Genomic DNA, 16,680 nt, shown 5'->3' with positions numbered 1-16,680 from the left:
GTCTACTTGTAATGATGCACATGGTCTAGTTCTGGGTCAATGTTTTCACAACGTGCTTATTAGAAGAATTATGGGGATACGCCACGCCTTTCGCGGCTCATGAGATATTAAAAGACCTCTACTATAGCAAATAACTTCAATGCATTCTTCGAATAACTTGACCTTCAAATGACCTTGAGGGTCAAAGTCAATATAAAATCCAAGGTCACCATCAGATAGCCAGGGAAAAATCCTTACACTTTTGTCTGAAACATTCTTTTCCAAAGTACTTTCTTCGAAAGTTTTTCTGCGGTACCGGGACTTTTGGATAACCTTGTATAAAAAAAGGGTTAAAGGAACTATGACGTTCAAGCAATTTTATTGCATGAATCGTTCAAAGGGTCATTTTAGATGAAAAAACCGCGGAGTGCTATTCAATTAGAGGGTGGAAATTGGAGATAGGGGTGAAAATGCACCCCTTTCAGTATTTTAATTGTAGCTCGAAAACGAAGCAAAATCTCGCTATAGTTCATAGGAAAAATCATTTAGAGAATTGAATTTCCAATCGAAATAGCTTATTTAAAAAATTTAAAAGGTTTCACAAAAATGGAAGCGTGAACAGACACAATTTTCATTATTATGCTTCTGAAAATCCGTTGCTTATAAGGACACATAGTCAAATCCGGTGGTCACTCAATGTTTGGGGCGGGGTTATTGGACATTACTTTATTGGGTCTTATTTTTTCGACGAACATTTAACAGGGCAACTATATCTTCATTTTCTACAAAATACTATGGAAAATTTATTAGAAAATATACCGCTAAATATTCGTCAGATGATGTGGTATTTACATGATGGAGCCCCTGTACACCACACGCAGGAAGTTCGTAGATTCTTAAACAATGAATTTCCAGAGAAGTGCGTTGGAAGAGGTGGACCAATTAGTTGGCCTGCTAGGTCGCCTGATCTGACAAAAATGGACTATTTTCTGTGGGGATATGTAAAAGATCGGGTATATCAAACTCGCCCTACTACTAAAGAGGATATGAAAAACCGAATTCGACGAATTTTTCAAAATATCAACATTGATATTCTGAATAATGTGTTAACACCACATTGGAACGACGTGTAGAGCTATGTCTAAACCAAGACGGCCGTTATTTTGAACACTTGTTGTAAAATTAAATATTTGATTTATTTTCGTATCTATTTTCTTATTTAATTTCCATTTAATAAATAAACTATGTTGTTATGTTCTATTAAGATTTTTTTATACACAAATATGTAGTATAACTAAATTATTTTATAGTATAGACAGGTTGACACAATGTGACAGTTTTTTCCAAAGCCATCTCGTGCGACCGAAAATAATAAAAATTAAGTATTTTCAGAAATGTTGCCATATCTTAAAAACTAACAATTTTAGGTATAGAACATGCTTAATAAAAGTTGAAGTGGAGTGATATGCGAATAAAATAAAACAATAAAATATAGGGTGTTCCATTTGAAAAATTTTAGAATATCAAGTTTGAACTTTCTAAAAATTATCGTCTTAAAAAAAATGCCCTGTATAAAATATCGATATTAGCTAATATAGGAGCCTTTGTATAACATTTGCCTATAATTCTGTCAAATATTTTTGCTCCAAGTGTTAGTAGTTGAAAGTTAATACAACTTCTTCGAGGTCATGTTTTTTCCAAAATTCTAAGAATTTTCTACATAACTTGGCAACCCCGCACTACAATGATATACTGTTTATATTGCCATACATATATAGAATTTTCTCAGAAATCCAACTGTTTAAAAATATACAGGGTGTTCCATTTAAAAAATGTAATGTTTGGCGTGTCCCGTTTTTACTCATCGCTCTGTTTGTTTGAAATTAATTTTGTAGTTTAGGTTTCTTGATTCTGTACAACTTTTATATAAACTTTTTTTCTGTATTATAAGTAACAAGGGAGTTAGTGTACTTTTTCGCACTAATAGCCCACCCTGTATGTCGGAGACACTTGGTGGACATGGGAATTAGTTTACTCCGTTGTCTCCATCGAAATAATACACGGGTGACGTGACATTATTTATTACAAGTTCGAACACTAAAGTACGGGAGCTGTTATACAAATTATAAAATAGGAACTAACGGTCCGCCACTGTCAGCCCTAGCAACCTGTTCACTACTTCTCTATCAAAACAATAATAATAATAATAGTAAAAGCCACACGGCTATGGTTGTTTCATCAATTGAATGATCCAGTTGCTTCCCGGACCATATAAGGAAGTGTTTACGAAAGTTAGACAATGATGGTCTTTCACACACAGGCTAAAACTTAACCCTGAAGAGATAACAATTTGGTACTCTAATATTTCTGTAACATAAACAAAAACAAGCCCTCAACATTCCATCGACGCCGACAGTTCTTCGAGAGGCTACGAATTTATAAGCGGTTACAAGGGTGATGCCGACATATACTATTATTTCTATTTCTACAAAAATCTGCATCGCTATACAAAAAATTAGCTCGTTAATGGGCAAGGTGAATGGGGTTTTCGCCGTACTATTATTATCGAGCGGTTCAAAAATAGTAAAATCGTGTCGAGATAATCGATACGAGGGAAATATATTGCTTTTCACTATCTGATCCCATGTCAGCCTTAATTTTATCGCCGTTTCTGTCACGAAAACTTCATTTTAGTACGTTAGGATTAGAAATCCCAGATATTTCACTTGTTTTAGTGTTATTTTAAGGATAAATTCCTAGAAGCAAAAAATTAAAAAAAAACCTTTACATATATATGAAAATGACATAACTTTCAATCAAATTTTAGTAATTATGTAGGTACTTATATTTTGGAGTAAATTGCATAACAATAATTTCACTTGATTTTTGTTTTGCTAATGCAAAAAATTAAAGAGTCAAATTTTTCCGTGATTTTTGACAGACTGTATTTAGGTGAAAAATGGTCGTATTGGGAATTAAAAAAAAGCATTTTGAAGCTCTAAGGTAATAATAATAATAATAATAATAATAGCTCGACAAAAAAATTTTGCAATTTTTTTCCGAGTCTACGGACTTGGAAAATTTGTTTTCAGCTAAGCCATTGCATGGATCATATAGCTTGTTTATTCAGTTTCAATTTCCTTTTTGTTTAAATTTCGATACGACCATTTTACATCGAAATATCGGACTTTTAATGCAAAAGGATCCTTGGAAAAAAAATGTGTTTAGAGGTTTTCTTACATTTTTACCGCAAATAACGTTTAAATTGATGAAAAAAAAAAAATATATTTTAAATTTTTTTTCAGATAAGAAAAAAGGTAGTTTTGAAAAAAAAACTGTTTCTTAAGTGATTACATACTGCACAAAAAATAATTAGAAATTTGTCTCAAAATGCGGTATGAATGGGGGTCGAAATCTGGTTTGGGTCAACTTTAATTTTAATTTAATTAAAAGTTGATGAACAGAAGCATAGGACGAAATAGCCGAATCGTGCTGGAAACAATTGGATTTTGTTTTCTTCAATGTCCGGAAGGTTTTCCAAAAACACAAAAAAAAAATTCTAAAATTTCAAAAAATTTTCGAAAAAAAAATATTTTTTTTCATCAATTTAAACGTTATTTGCGGTAAAAATGTGAGAAAACCTCAAACATATTTTTTTTTCCATTTTAATCATGATTACCTTTAATTTTTTTCAAAAGTTTGACTGAAACAAAGAAACGGTTCGCTAGATCGAGATGGAATTTCACAGGGTTCTTCTGGGTATATCGAACTGTAAAAGTCACGCTTAATATTAGTCATCTCGTGAATATTTATAATTTAGCCGTCAATTATCTAAAAAACCATAAATTACCCTTTTTCCTGTTTCTTAAAATTCAAAAAAAAAATAAAAAAAAAAATCCGAAAAGTTCGGCAGCATGTAGGAAATTTATTCCAGTTTTCGGAATTGACCTTCAATTCTCTGTACGACCATTTGTCGCAGAGTAATCGATGCTTGAAGACAAAAGGACCCTTTTCCATTAAAAGTTCGATATTTCGATGAAATATGGTCGTATCGAAATTTAAGAAAAAAGGAAATTGAAGCTGAATAAACAGGCTATTTGGTCAAAGCAATAAAAAAAAAATTTGCAAAATTTTTTTGTCGCGCTATTGGTATTGCATGGTAAAATATAAACAGAAAATAAACATAAAAAAATATGCAAATACATGTAGTTTAACAATGTTAGAGCACGAATAAGTTAAAAAAAAGGGTATGGTTATTTTTGCAATACGAAAACTTAACTTAACCTTAAATTTTCTGTTATTTTTCAAAATTCGCGTTGTTAATAACGCAAAAGTATGTCTTTTATGTTTATTTATTAATATTTATTTAATTATTACTACGAATTAAATGTAGAAAAAAAGGACCCACTCTCGAACCTGTTTCAGGAATTTGCATATTCAAAGACGATTTTATTGAGAATTTTTCAATAAAAAAAAAAACGCCACAGAAGTACTTTTTTGGTTTAACAAATCAAAAAACATCTTACAAAACTATAATTGTATTATTTTTGTATTTTAGTTTTTATAAAACTACAATGTAAAACGAAAAAAATGAAAAAAAAAGTGTAAGTATGTCTTTAGTTTTTGCCAGGTTACAGGTATTTGAAGATATTTTAACCAAAATAATCAGATGCTCATAACTTTTTGAGGGGTCGAAATAAAAATATTAAAAAAAATCGTGAAAGCTACTCTAAATGGGTACTAAATAATACCAAAAAATCAGGAAAGTTATAAATGGTCCGGTCTCGACTTCAGTGATTGGGCATGGAATGACCCCATATATAATACACAGTCAAAGCTTTGTTGGTTATTATTATATTACCGACATAATATAATTACTTATATGAAATACGAAAAATACTGTTCCTGTTGCAATGTTGGACACAGTATGGCTATTGGCTATGTATCTCGCGCATTTGCTTGTCAACTATGATTACTACGCGCTAAAAAACCTCTAGCTACTGTTGTAAAATTCTTCGATCTTTAAACCGTAAATTATTTTTAACTGTCGATAGATAGGCCTCAACTAAAGTCAGCTGCATAGTGCGATAAGTTATCTAGTTTTCCTAGTCTTGAAATTAAAAAAAAAATGAGGGCCTGTAGCATTTCCAGGCTAGGACTTAATTAACTTTTATGTTTATTTTACCTGAAGAATGTCCTCTTCTTCGGACACCTCCAGGTGGAGTATTTGATATATCTTCAATCCGATAATAGATAACATTAAAATAAACTAAGTTTCATAGGTATTTTTCGCCATTAAAATAGAAAACTATTTTAGTTTTTAAAGAGCAAATAAAAAAATTTGACATTTTATTAAAAAAAATCTACTCATCTCAACAGATGTAACAAAACAGCTCAAAATCGCCTCGTTTTTCCTTGCAGGATCAAATTTTTCAGCTGAGTGCCAAAGAAATGAATAAAATTGATACCTGTCTTCATCCCTTCCCTTTATTTTGAACAGCACCAGAATCGGAACACGCCAAACAGCTTGACAACTACATACTGTTTTTCACTTTACGATATGGGACGAAAATCGTGTAGAGATCGAGGTAGGTACTTATAATAGTAATTAATGAACAGATCAATCTGCATAGTAAACAAGCCATCAAGAATTTAATTACTCATATGATCGCGAATCGTAAATATTTTACTGGGGCTTTATTTACCTGAAATCTGGTGTAATCTCGGTTATTTTCAAAAGCTGATCGGTCAATTAGACCGGCTTAATCGAGATCGCAATAAATAAAACATTGCTATTTATCAGAAGTAATAATAAATATTTAAATACACAGACTGATAAACGACAAATCTAATAAAATAGAAATGAGAAAAATTGATGATATTGTTCTGGTTTCTCCAAAATCTGCCAAATCGCAATTTTATGAATTCCTACTTGAATTTATGAAATATTGATTATAAAAGTTATCTTTTATTTATAGACTAACTGGAAATTCTTTATATTTTTATTGCTTAGTTAAATCCAGTGGATGTTTAAATTTATTACCGCACTGTAAAAATATTTTAAAGGGATTACATTTAAATCGTAAAACAATATAGTTGTAAGTGATACAAATAAATTACTCCGATTTTTTTTTATTATAAAGTAGATTTAACGTAACATTTTAACATAAAAAGTACTCGAAGTCACTGATCATCAATTAAAACAATACAAATACCTCATATCGACCCTTGGGGAACATCTGAGGCTTAATTTATTTTGGGCATTATTTAGGTATCACAATGTTTTGAGAGGTTACAAATGTTTTATAATCATTTTTTCTTACTGCACATTATGCAATAATATTTTTATTTAATTACGTACGTACATAAAATTTTTTATATTGTTCCAACTAGCTCATTTAGCATTTTTTCTTATTCATTGTCTTACGGTGACGGCCCATTAGAATATTTCAGACTACTTCGATTTCAAGTTTGAAAATGTATATATTGTTGCATTATCGACAAGATAAATTAAAAATAAGTAAAAAATGTTAAATGCTATTTTAAATGGAACACCCTGTATATTTTTGCATTATCGACAAGACAAATTAAAAATAAGTAAAAAATGTTACAGCTTCCTCGTATCTAAATCTAACCGTTTTCGAGATAAACGACATTTTATAGATATTTTGACAGTTGCAAGCGTTTCGAAAATTCCTTGTATATTTCTTCGTTCTGGAAGCTTTCACTTGCACTACCTTCTACTATCAAAATCACCTGAAGAAAATTATACCAAATGAACCATTTTAAAAACTTAAAACCGACTAAACTGTTTAATTCAAATGGAACACCCTGTATTTTTTGCACCATATTATAGAAATTTAAATTACCTTTTTACCAATATACGCATTATAGGGGTTACATTTCGATGTTCTCAGATATTTGCCGTTTTCTTACATTCTCAATAATGTGACGTTAAAAATATCATCAAATGTACCTTGAAAGGCAAATATTGGTAAAACAGTGTCATTCGGTACCTATTCTACAAGTCTCATGTATTTGATCAACAAAAAAAATGCAAAATAATTATTCTAATGAAGATTATTTTGAATTTATTTTATATCCATGGGACATTCACCATGAATCAGAATTATTAGAAGCATTTCTATGATTTTGCAACATTTGAGGAATTGGAAAACGCGGTGCCACCACAGAAAAAATATCGAGAAACTCCGGGGAAAAAACTTCGGGAAAAATCCGGGAGAAAACTCCAAGGGGGAAACTCCAGAGAAAGAGTCCTGTAAAAACTCCGGGGAAAATCTCCGGCACTTGGTGGCTGACTTAATATAAGTTAAAAAAGCAAAAATAAGTCAAAAATGGCCCGTTTTTAAAATAAAATAAGATTTTTTTATTATAATTACCACAATGAGATGCACAAGCAGTGACATTATACCTAATCAAAAGTAAATGTTTCATTTTAATCAGACAAATCGTTAAATATAATTTTATTAAAATCGGAAATAGGTACTTTATAAAGTATATTTTTTCAAATATCAACACTGAAAAATTCTATGAAGGAATAATCGAAACATAAACCGAAACATTCTGTATAAAGATAGTATAATGGCTATAAAACATTTAAAATTATATGAATTAGATTTTACTATATTTAAATTTCAAATCAATTTTTCTAGCGCTTATCTTGATAAACAAATAAAATAAATACGTTGTACTAAATACCTACTATGATTTACAACAATAAAAAAAAATAATAAAATGGTCAATTTCCCCATGATGTAAGTGCAATTTGATGTAAGATATCGGGCCTCAATAATTTGAAACAATCTAAACCCTTCAACTTATTTTTATTGTGCATTTTGTGAAGGATGCTTTTATTTACTTTATTATTATCTTTGTAGGATTTCTCAAATATTGATACGTACGTACAATAAATGTAGGTACATACCCTAACTTTTTATCGATATATCGTATTAATAACTTGATAAAGTTAAAAAACAAATTTAGTTGATAACAGAATTAACCTTGTAAAGGAAAGCTCAGCTGAGTAAAGTCCAATATTAAAATTGGAAAAGAAAAATTATGCATCCGCGCAAACAGACAATATGAATCATACTGACCAATTCCAAATAATTATTTACTACTATCCTATGTAAATATTAAGCAGTATTTAGTTAACATTAATTTATACATTCCTTTATTTATTATTTATTTAAGAATGTACGTCATTGAAAACAGATTAATATCTAACAAAATACAGACAATTTGATAATTTCGAGTTTTATGTTCCTATGTACATTTTTTAAATTTGATCTAGGTAGCTAAGCGAAATAAAACTGGACGAAACCTACCTGAAGAAATTAAATTTTTGTCGTAACTCTTCAACAAAAACATGCTTGTTCACTTAATCAAACCAGTCAAACAAAAAAACTAAACAGCGATAATTTTATTTGTCATAATTATTATATATCCTTTAGACTTTTGGATGCTAGATATGGGACACAGATCTGCGTATCCGCATCATCGATATCAACTAAAAACAACGACACTCGACATATCTCAGTATTTTGTACGGTTTACTACTTTATCAAACGTACTGACGAGGAATATTAACCTTGTATTCATTCAGTCCCAAAATTAAACTTAAAAAATAGACTCCCGAGAAAGCGCAGCGTATCTACAATTTAAATGTACAGATAAAAATAAGGCAAACTTACGTAAGTTGGAGCTAAACAAAACTAGGTACGTATTTACATGTAAGTGATAAAAGTGATTATTCTTTCGAGTGCAATTAAACGACCTAATTCCAAGTGTGTAGATTGTAAACTGAATCCCATATGCATAAACATAATTATTGTAAATTCCGCCCGCTTACATAAATAACCGATTTGCATTCGTCCAAAACAAAAATAAATTGTGCCATTTCAGTGCACGAAGTGTAAACGAAATGCGGTCACTTGGTATCGGTGTGCAATATTGAATATTAACCTTCATTTGTCGGCACCTTTCCATTCAGAAATAAATAGAAAATCTTCCATTTAAACATTATTATTAGCGTGTTGTTATGTCGACATGACAACATTGCGTAAATTAACCTGAAAAATTCGCATCGGCCAAAAAGCATATACCTGAACCTGAATACCTGAATACCTGAATTAATAAGGCTAGGTTATGTGTTTATTTAAGAACGGTTAGTACTCACCATCTAATCACTGTTAGATTTCTCACCAACGATCAATTTTACAATAAAGTAATCACTCCGCGAACTTGCCTCATTTTGGGCTGTTTCGACGCCGACACGTTGGTTAGTTGGTAGTCAGTTCGACTATACCGAGACCGAGTCTGACGTTATACCACAGAAGATAAAACTTATCTTCTGTGGTTATACCTATATTATATCTTTTGTGGTTATACCATTCGTGGAGAGATTTTTTTTGAAAACTATATAAATTGCGTAATCTTCTTGGCCTTCGCCCAATTAGATGTAAATGAAAAATGTATTTGTGGAAACTTTGGAACTTCGACGCTGAAACAAATTACTTTCTTCATTGACTCAATTGATCATTTAAGTCAGTCACATGATACGGAGCTTACCAGTGTTACAAATTCAAGTAATAACCAATTTTGTTTTATTCATAATAATTGGGGAAACAATAAATGGCGAAGGATGTTTTATATTAGAGATTTACTGAAATTAACTGTAGTGATTTAGATATAACATTCTCTCTCTCTCTCTCTCTCTCTCTCTCTCTCTCTCTAAAACCGTATGAGTGACAAGAATTAAATGTAGTAATCTGAACACTTGGAGTGAATTTTCGTAAAGTAGATTTTTTACTGACTTAACCGGGGTACTACAGAAGAAATGGTCTATGAACATACCGACAGACACTAAAGTGACATACATTCTGACCTTTGGCAACATTGCTTGATTTCCCTGTCATTCCGTGAAATTGGAATTTTACAAATAAAAGCTTTTGCAATCGTTGGCGTTATTTCTATGATTTGTTTCTCTTTTTGTACTCATATTTAATACGTAAGTAATATTTCATTGAGTCTAATTAATGAAGTTGAAATGCCACTGCAGTTGATTGTAGATAGGGCAGAACATTGCTTTTATTTTGAGATGATGGACTTTGTCCCACTGGAAAGTGTTGATTTATGATTTTCCGAAAATATATGTCCAGTTTTGTTTCCCTTATAGGTATTCCGAGACACTGATGAGTCAAATTTACAAAAAGAAAACAGACTGTTCTGTTTCATGTAGGGACGATAAATTACGAATTTACTTAGTATTATTTTACTAAAATTCTATTATATCCTTAAAACAATTATTTCTTTTTACAACTACAGATATGCAGGTATTTTCTTTTTCTATAAAGTAAGAAAAATAAATCCACTTTGAATTTGTCAATAAAGATATGCATCATACAATACACATAAAAGTATAATTGGTTGCATTAACCTGAGTAATTATGTTTTCATATGCCATTAATAAAATGTTAGTTATTTGGTAAAATTAAGTAGATATATAAATTAAAACTTAATAACTATGGTATTTGGTTCTCTCATAGATGGGAACAACTCTTCTTTGCCCCCACCCCCGTTTCTTTTCTGTTTTGTATAGTTTTCTTCACAAAATATTAATAATTTTCTCTTCTTGTACACAAAATTCGTATTTTCTTAAATCGAAAATAAGATTTCTAAAAAAAATATCAGGATGCACCTTGCCCTAAATTCAAATATTCGCGCCTGCTGCGAATGTAGTGCAAGTCAGTCGCGAAACGCGAATCATACACTCACTAGTAGAGTTCAGTGGCATGTATTAGGACAGTTGGCATTGCTGTTCGTCGATGATCAAAAAGTAGTTCCGACTATTTTCCCTAATATGAATAATTTTGTGGCTCCTTACACCTAAATAATGTATACTAAACGATATCACAAGATAATTTGGAAAGTATATAAGTGACTAAGTGGGCAAATGAAATATTCACTTTATGTTCAGTTTCAGATAAGGAATACCATAACCCTCCGCCATTATATTTTCAATTTCGGAGTGTAGAATTTCATTTGTGACAGGGGAGTGTACATTACACTTTTTAGAACTTGTGGAAATAAGTTAATAAAAACACCTAATAAAGGCATTCCATAAAAACAATTTTGTGTGCGGTTCGAGTAATATGAAGTGTGTGTATTTAAAGCATTACATTCGTGGAACAAATGAAGTGAATATCCTTTTGTTTTGTTAATGCAATTGTGATAAAAACAATAATTTATTGCCCTGATCTTTGTGTATATTTTTTGTGATAAGACTTCGACTTTGTTATAAATAACTATGGAGGCCATAGCCAAACACGAATTTAACGCCACCGCCGATGATGAACTTAGTTTTAGGAAAGCACAAGTTTTAAAAGTAAGTCATTGTGAAATGAAAATGCAAACCCCTGTTATTCCAATCCCAATATTTCAGATCTTAAACATGGAAGACGATATGAACTGGTACAGAGCCGAACTAGACGGAAGAGAAGGACTTATTCCTAGTAATTATATTGAAATGAAACCCCACGAGTAAGATCACGAATTAGTTAAATCTCCGAATTGTTACGGTAATATTTTTTTAGATGGTACTATGGGAGAATCACTAGGGCTGACGCCGAAAAGCTATTACTAAACAAACATGAAGGGGCCTTCTTAATCCGTATTAGCGAATCAAGTCCAGGGGACTTCTCCTTATCGGTTAAGTAAGTTGTCATTTACTATCCCTGCAATAATTATACATTACCTTGCACCGGCATGCATTAAATTGCCGACTTAATCAAGGCTGCCGTGACCTTAATCATTGTGTTTGTTTTTAATCTGTTTTTCTCGTTACAGATGTTCGGATGGCGTGCAACATTTTAAAGTGCTTCGCGATGCGCAGGGCAAATTCTTTTTGTGGGTGGTGAAGTTTAACTCGCTTAATGAACTCGTGGAATACCATAGGACATCCTCGGTATCACGATCGCAGGACGTCAAGTTGCGCGATATGGTCGCAGAAGAGGTAAGTCTTTCTGTGAATTAATTACTGCTTGAATGATGGAATAGTTGGAAAGTTTTACACATTTCATTTAAGAGAGTTGAAAATGGATGGAATTTCCATGGTAGTCTGTGCACTTCCTGTTTAGAGGTTTATTATCTTTAAAAACTTGATGGTTGTAGTATATATACACACAGTGATCACTTTTAGGGATGTCCTAAATTAGAAGAGATGCAAAGTTGGTTAAATTATGAAATAGTTGCGCCTTTTCTTGTCATTTAAGATAGCAGATAAGTCAAAACTAGTAAGCCTGGAAAAAATGTGCAAGGCCTACTAAATCCTTATATTTTCACAGCCAACTCTATTTTTTTATGGCCGCCATATTTGATTTTTGGATTTAGCATAAAATGACGAGTTTATGTTACGTCAACCGATTTTATGATAATCTACAACTTTTTTTGTGTACACGCTAATAGTGACCACCCCGCATATGTTATTTTTATTTTTTTACTTCCAAAACGGGCTCTGAATATTCTACTATTTCGGTAAAAATTATAATGATATCGGCAAAGCATAAAATATCACATATTGTTCACGACAAGACCTTGGCATGTTATCACAGAATAGTAAGATGAGGTGCAGTTATTTCCTCTATAGCGTGAAAAATTAATCGGTCGGTTATCATTGGAACTGAACTTTTGTACGCTAATGGTTTTTCCCCTTGTCAGAGTATGGAATACCGACTTGTTAAATTACAGTAAAAGCCGTTTTATGAATAATAAATTATATTCTTTAAATGAAGCTGATGTATTTTTATAGTTACTTCAAAATATAATTACGTTTCGTAGCATTTCCTAGAAATTGCTTATCATTCTATTATTATCAACTTATTTATACAGTATAAAATATAGTTTTAATATATTATGTGACCTGTTGAAATATGCCTAATTTTATTTACCATTAGTAATAAATAATAATTTTTATGAAGAATATAGAAATAAAATTTACTGTGTATGTTTAAAAGTGGATGAAAACATCATTAATAAATTAAATTAGTGTGGGTAAAGCAGCTATAAAGGCTGCAGTAAATGAGGCAGATAAGAAATTTTATGTGTTACGTTATCATCTAAAGGTTATTGTTTCAAACAAAATAAATAAACTTTCAAGTAAATAAATTCATGTCAAAATTCTTAATCTCTATGCTTCAATTGATTAGCTCTTATTTCATTATATTTTAAATACAATTTGTAATTTTCTTGTTTTGTCGAAAGTATTTTTTTTTCTTCATAAAAATATTTCCAGACAGTAAAAATGTGTTATTTTCGATCCGGAAGGTTTGTTATTATGCAAAAATACAAGTTAAAAGTGTAGGTGCAATGCCATTTGCTTAAAAATAAATCATCGTTACATTCGATGTCGTTTATAAGAATTTTTGGCACATATTTCAGGAATTACTCAATCACAGAAAGTATGTTGTCAATATTATTCTCAATGCTATTTTTAGGCATACATATTTAAAAAAACTAGTGAAATTTTCATCGGTTCTCGTTTGAATTTTGTTTATTAAAAATTACATCTACATGAAACTAGTTCGATTAGGAATGAAGATCTATTTCCGACGTCTGAAAAATTTGTATGTATTTCGTTAATAAACACGAGGTCTATTGACATTTCTCAAATTCCTTTTTTTGTAAACAGCCGATTATCTCGCTTCTCTTGATATTTTAAGTCTAATCAATTTGACTTTATGAAAGGGATTAGAATAAGTGATGTCGTGCATCCATTAGTAGTTAGTAAACACTGTAAAAAAAAACACGTATGTAAACCAGCAAATTCAAATGAACGAAATTCGTGTTTGATAAAGTTCAGAATAGATGAAAACGGTGAAACTATGTAGAGGTTTTACATGAATAAATATTTTTTACAATAGTTTTTTGTGAATTCTTTAAAAATATAAATCCGATACATGATTTATATAATTATATTTCAAAAATAGAGGTAACATGATAAAACAATATTTTTTACTGGTATTTGCAATATTTTATATCAATTATTATTAGAAAGATTTAGATACTATTGCATTGTCAGGGATGGGGTATTAAAATTACGCTTGGCAAAAAAATTAAAGGCTGGTTTTTGGCCCCCTTTCTGTATTTCACCAAATCTTGTTGGAAACTAAAGACTGAACTGACCATATTAAACTTCACAAAAACCCATATTTCCTCATACCAACCCATATTTCCTCATACCAACCCATATTACCTCGAATCCACCCATATTCCTCCATAAAATACTGTATTCTCAACTTGATCTTGAAATGACCTTGAGACAACCTTGAAATAACCTGATACAGGCAAACTGACCTCGTATTCGAACTCAGCGATCTCAAATTCCTGTATAATGTGATCGGACTTGATTGCTCAGCTTTTCTCAATTTGACCTTCAAATGACCTTGAAACAACCTTAAAATGGTCTGGTATAGACAAACAAACCTCCGAGTCGGACTCAGTGACCCAAAAAACCTAAACTCCGAGATTCTTTGTTTTATTGCATTTTTTCTCAATCTGACCTCTAATTGACATTGATCCTGACTAGGAAGGAGGGGGTGGTCCCGTTTGGGGTGGAACTGATTAGTTATTGGATATAAATGATAAAAAAAAAATCTTTTTTTTTTGGTCAAAAATGGAAGGGACGAAAACCGACCTAATTGGCCCTCCCCCTTTCTAAATTTTTTTTAGTGATTTTTTTAAAAGGTGAATAATGGTCGTATCGAGGAAAAAAAACAAACATCTTGAAGCTTAAAGATAGTAGTTTTGAAGTTTTGAGTTGAAAAATTTTTTTGAGCATCATTCTTGGTGCCATCAAAAGAAATAATGCAAGGCAAAAATTATTGCGAAAAGTACCAATGTTTCAACATTGGTACTTTGATCGGTCAAACCGTTTTTCTTTTCTGAATCGTCAGTTTTATAAAAAATTAAAGGAGCATATTTATTGCTAGTTAAACATCAATTAATGATTTATTTTTCTCACAATTTCGCGTTAAATACTGAATATGGAAATAAAAAATTCAAAATTTTGTAAAAAAAAATCAATTTCAACTTTTTTTAAATTTAAAAAAAAATTCCTCGACATTTGAAATATTCATTGTAAAATTGTAGAACAGTGGACGAAAAAAAAATCAGTTTTGAAAAAAAAATCATTTTGAAATAAATAAAAAATTTTAAAATTTTTAAAAAAATTTTTGCGTCCTCTTTTTTATAATTTTACATTGAATATTTCTAATGTAGAGAAAAAATCTTTTTGAAATTTAAAGTTGAAAAAAAAATTTAATATAAAAAAAAAACTAAATTTTGAAAAAAAAAAATTTTTAACATTTTTAAATTAAAATAAAATGTTTTATGACATTAGAAATATTCAATGTGGAATTCTAAAAAAGAGGACGCAGAAAAATTTGAAATATGTATTTCAAAATTGATGTTTTTTATTTTCAAAAACTTGAATTTATTTTTTTCGATATTTACGTATGAAATTGTAAGAAAAAATAACGCAAAAAAATTGTTTCATCTTAATCATATGTTTAAGGAGCAATAAACCTGCTCCTTTAATTTTTTATAAATCTTAGACGATTCAGGAAAGGAACGGTTCAACGGATCGATTCCAAAGTTTCCAGGCCTTATGGGCATGTATTGAACTAAAAAAAAACTACAGACATTGGTACTTTTCGCAATATTTGTAAAGTAGTCGTTGATTTTCCAAAATAACAGAAAAAGTCATTTATTTGCACTTTCAAATTAATCCCAAGTATAAAAAAAATTCTCAAACATACCGAAATTCCCTTGAAGATGATTGATTTAAGTATCTAAAACCCAGTTTCCGTTCGCTGTATGATAATTAGTTCATGAGATATCGATGATCAAAAAAAATACGGTTTTTCACTTAATAGCTGAATTCAATGAGAAATAATCGTACAGAAAACAAAAAAAAAACAAATTGAAGCTGATGAATCAGGCTAAATGATGCCGGCATTGATTAAACCAGACAAAAAATGTTCTAAGCCCATGTGCAGTATTGAAAATTAAAAAAAATTGTAAAACTTTTGCCTTATTTCTTTTGATTGCGCTGTGATTCCCAAAAAAATTTTCATTTTAAGATTTAAAAACTAGAATCTTCAAGCTTCAAGATGCTTCTCTTTTTCTGAAAATTTTTCTGCTACTTTTATGTTTTTGGTGAGTTTATTTATAAATTTTTTTGACCCATAGAAAGTAAAGAAGCAATTAAAAGTTAAAATTCGAATCCTTCAGGGATATTTGACCTAATTCTTTTACTTACAACTTTAATTATCTCAATAATTGAGTTATCTGTTTTATATTTAAATACAAAATTTTGTAATTTATTGCAGTGTAATTAAATACAAAATAATATTCAAGGATTTGTCGCAGCACCAAAATTTTCAATATTCTTCTCACTGGGAACAGAATTTTTTTTTCAAATTATACAGCTAACTTCTAAACATGTTAATAAAGTGGATCGAATTCTATTTCGCAACTAACCACAGTATGTAAAAACATTTCCACATTGTATTGTAAATATTTATCTTTACGATTATTATCAAACGTAGGGTCTTGGGATGTCACGATTTAATTAACAATTTTTTTTTGTCTGTTACTGACCACTACTGACGACGAATGAAA

The 16,680-nt window shown here is 30.5% G+C and overlaps 3 protein-coding genes across 4 annotated transcripts in view; 2 read left to right on the top strand and 1 right to left on the bottom strand.

The window, feature by feature from the left end:
- The window catches only part of LOC108907260 (mitochondrial uncoupling protein 4), a 22,955-nt gene extending 13,689 nt beyond the window's left edge, over positions 1–9,266 (bottom strand). Inside the window, exon 1 of one of the 2 annotated variants that reach the window (XM_018710857.2) lies at positions 9,179–9,266. The gene's annotated coding sequence lies outside the window, so the exon portion shown is untranslated. Of the gene's footprint in view, positions 1–8,693; positions 8,768–9,178 lie in introns of those variants that run through there. The other variant, XM_018710859.1, reaches the window with a different exon arrangement.
- LOC108907259 (RAD50-interacting protein 1) overlaps positions 5,548–16,680 on the top strand; it is a 24,831-nt gene continuing 13,698 nt past the window's right edge. The window contains exon 1 of the mRNA XM_018710855.1: positions 5,548–5,567. The gene's annotated coding sequence lies outside the window, so the exon portion shown is untranslated. The remainder of the gene's footprint in view (positions 5,568–16,680) is intronic.
- Positions 10,845–16,680, top strand: part of LOC108907261 (protein enhancer of sevenless 2B) — an 11,842-nt gene continuing 6,006 nt past the window's right edge. The window contains exons 1-4 of the mRNA XM_018710863.2: positions 10,845–11,386; positions 11,444–11,541; positions 11,595–11,714; positions 11,848–12,013. Coding sequence (XP_018566379.1) covers positions 11,309–11,386; positions 11,444–11,541; positions 11,595–11,714; positions 11,848–12,013 — 462 coding nt within the window. The 5' untranslated portion in view covers positions 10,845–11,308. The remainder of the gene's footprint in view (positions 11,387–11,443; positions 11,542–11,594; positions 11,715–11,847; positions 12,014–16,680) is intronic.

This window comes from Anoplophora glabripennis, unplaced genomic scaffold, assembly GCF_000390285.2.
Source record: "Anoplophora glabripennis isolate ALB-LARVAE unplaced genomic scaffold, Agla_2.0 scaffold168, whole genome shotgun sequence".
NCBI classification, from domain to species: Eukaryota; Metazoa; Arthropoda; class Insecta; order Coleoptera; family Cerambycidae; genus Anoplophora; species Anoplophora glabripennis.
Note: the sequence above shows the minus strand (reverse complement) of the source record. Positions and strands in the feature narration are given on the sequence as shown.